The sequence below is a fragment of the Seriola lalandi genome, unplaced genomic scaffold, assembly GCF_002814215.2.
Source record: "Seriola lalandi dorsalis isolate HSWRI2012SDOR001 ecotype SW California unplaced genomic scaffold, Sedor1 jcf7180002054596, whole genome shotgun sequence".
NCBI lineage: Eukaryota > Metazoa > Chordata > Actinopteri > Carangiformes > Carangidae > Seriola > Seriola lalandi.
The window spans coordinates 480,961-484,078 of record NW_019525149.1 but is presented as its reverse complement, the minus strand read 5'-3'; the positions used below and the strand labels follow the sequence as shown (position 1 = coordinate 484,078).

Sequence of the window (3,118 nt, the reverse complement as noted above, 5' to 3'; positions counted from 1 at the left end):
ATGTCCCAACAATGTTATAAATATTTTTATAGACCTTATTACAACTCTATATTGCAACATTTGAAATCACCTTTAGAAACTAAAAAACACAAAAATAAATCAACAGGTGTGATGTGCTGTTTCTAGTTTGAACCTGAAATTGAGATATAAAAGTTGGAGTTACTCCCATAACAACGTTGCAAATCAAAGATACATGCATACACATATTTTTGAAGGCAGATTTCTTGCTTTAGTACTGTAGGTTAGTTTAATTGACTGGCATGAAGAGCAATTGTTGCACTTTGAGTGGGGCTGCTCCCTGTTGCCTTGTGTTGTTGTTGTTTATGAAGTTAGTGAAAACTCTACAATGTATCTTCTTGTCTTATTTCAACTGTTTGAAGTCTCCCCCTCTGTACACCCCCTCCACTGCCCACTCTAAACACACCTCCCTTCCTCTCCTCCTCCTCCTCTTAAGGCTACTTCGCCAGATGGTGCAGCCTTTTCTTTTGTTTACCCATCGTCCCTGAGTTTACCTAACTGACCCTAGCTACAAAACTATGGAAACAGCCCGAACAGCATCACCGTCGTACACCGATGAGTAAGTCATTTTTTTTAAATTTCCTGTTGAATGAAGCCGCTAGACCAAACATTTTTCTCGGCAAATAAAAAAACCTGCATCCACCTTTTACTTAGCTATCCTTGCTTTACAACTCAGACCTATTTTAGCCAGATGTTGTCGTATTTTTGCTGTTTCCTGCTGCACGCTGGTATAAGACTAATCGACACATGTACTCTGCTCCCAACAATACCCCTTTTAACTATATCAGTAAACTTAGATGGCCAAACTTAGTCGGCCAAGTTTTGACACCTGTGGAATCGGCTACTGTTGGTACTTTTATTTGTGATTTCTCAATCTAACTTTTGTCAATTTGTCCGCACAACTGTTCGCTGCTGAGTGACAGCTCTGAAAACCAATGACAGGATATGAAAGTCTGTATACACCGCCGTTGCCATAGTTACAGACCGACATTCCAAAGATGTGGAAAACGGGGGGCGGGACTCTAATTTGAGCAAGGGTGGATGCACTTTTGAACAGCAAGTCACGGCAAGAAAAAGTTTTCCAAACTATCTTGAATTGACAGTAAAAAGCATGCATTTCTTTATGTAGAGTGTCAGAAAACACAGTCGGCAATTTCTTTCACCAGCGAACTTCATTCAACCAGCGCTAACTTTGCTAGCATGCAGAGCTAACTGAGCTAACGGTAACGCGTCAGCTAATCTCAGCTAACGTTAACATTCTCTTTACATTTTCTCAGTGAATGTCAGAGGCTTTTTAAGAACAAATAGTGGTTCAGCACAAACGCAACCATGCATATTTAAAAGTTAAAAGCTGAACTTACCTCTAAGTTACGGTTGTTGTGGGCTGGGTCTGTCTAATTTTACCTGCATGCCTTCCAGGTGTTAAAACGCCTTTGGTCAGAAAGCATATTTCCCATTGGACAGAGCTGCACTGACTCCGCCCTGCTCAGGTGTGGCTGTATGTAGAGTCCCTTCCCATTAATATGCTTTAGTAATCAATACTGCGCTTAGTGATAGTACAACAACAGTTTTATTAAACACTTTGGATTTTTCAAACATAATGAGTTGTTACTCCACCACACAGGCCAGACAGTTTGAGCTACATATGAAACAGAAGTATGAGGTTCTGGTAGTGACAAAAAAGAAAATGTTAAGGAGGCAGAAGCCCTCACGACTGACTTGGTTCTGTTCTGTTGTGCTGCAGGTAACTTGCCTGTGAACTGGAAACTGGAAGAGCGAGTGACACCAGGATGGGAGGGCTCGCAAGACTGTGCCAGAACTGAGGCCAAACTCTCACTCCCCTGCTGCATTTAGAGCTGTTACTCATTTTTTCTTAGCAACTTAACAGCAGCGCTGTTTGACAAGAAGACAGACACTGGATATGCCCTATGTTCCTGCTTGAGCAGAACCTAGGGACATATAATGACTAATTGAAACTTATTGAATCAATGGACAAAAGAAAGTTCCCTGGCACAATGTTCAGGCAAGCAGATACATCATCCAAGAGGCGCACATGTGGTGGAAGTGGGCTGAACTTGCCCCAGCCTCCCCCTGCCTCCTCCTCCATCCAACAGGGCCGTATCCGTGCTGTGGAGGTGGCAAGAGGGAGAACAGGGTATGGCTTTACACTGTCAGGCCAAAGCCCATGTGTCCTCAGTTGCATCCTGAAAGGGAGCCCTGCGGACTATGTGGGATTACGTTCAGGAGACTACATCCTCTCCGTCAATGACATCAATGTCTCCAAGGCGTCACATGAGGATGTGGTCAAACTGATTGGACGCTGCTCTGGTGTTTTGAAACTAGTCATTGCTGAGGGAGAACGTCACAGGCGACACCATCACCACCAACGCACTGCTGGAAGTCGCCATCACAGCAGCAATACAATAGCAGCATCTTACCTGGACTCATGCTCTAGTGATGATGAGTTGGATGGTTTCTATGACAACAGTGTTAACAACAACAATAACAGCAGGTCAGGCTGTGGAGCTCGTGGGGGTTGGTACAAACCCAAAATGGATTCTAAGCAGCTGGGAATCAACAGGGCAGAGAAGGTGGTGGCAGAGCTGCAGTCTGGAGGAATTTTTAACATGATCTTTGAGAACTCCAGCCACTCCTCCAGCAGCTCGGACAAGGAGAGGCCTGTGGTTAGCTCATCATCAAAGCCTCGACCGCTGTCTGATCCAGAGTTCCCTCCATATCGAAACTCTTCCCACTCCCAGAGCAATCCCAACCTGCTCTCTGAGGAGGAGATGGCCCAAGTTCTGAATGACGATTCAGTCTTCCTGGACTCAGACTTCCGTCATCTCCACCTTCACCCCCACGAAGAGCAGGATGTGGATGTAGGAGATGGGGGCGATTTGGGCCTAGAGCCTGGCGAAGGCATCCTCAATGTGGGCATGATTGTTGGGTATCTTGGCTCCATCGAGCTGGCCTCCACTGGGACAAGCTTGGAGAATGACAGCCTGCAAGCCATCAGAGGCAGCATGAGACGCCTCAGGGCAGAGCAAAAGATTCATTCATTGGTCCTGATGAAGGTGCGACTGAATGTTTTGTTACCCAT

General features: G+C 45.3%; 1 protein-coding gene across 1 annotated transcript in view; it reads left to right on the top strand.

The window, feature by feature from the left end:
• The first annotated feature begins 459 nt into the window (after window positions 1-459).
• The window catches only part of rgs12b (regulator of G protein signaling 12b), a 43,949-nt gene continuing 41,290 nt past the window's right edge, over window positions 460-3,118 (top strand). The window contains exons 1-2 of the mRNA XM_023419280.2: window positions 460-577; window positions 1,763-3,092. Coding sequence (XP_023275048.2) covers window positions 2,007-3,092 — 1,086 coding nt within the window. The 5' untranslated portion in view covers window positions 460-577; window positions 1,763-2,006. The remainder of the gene's footprint in view (window positions 578-1,762; window positions 3,093-3,118) is intronic.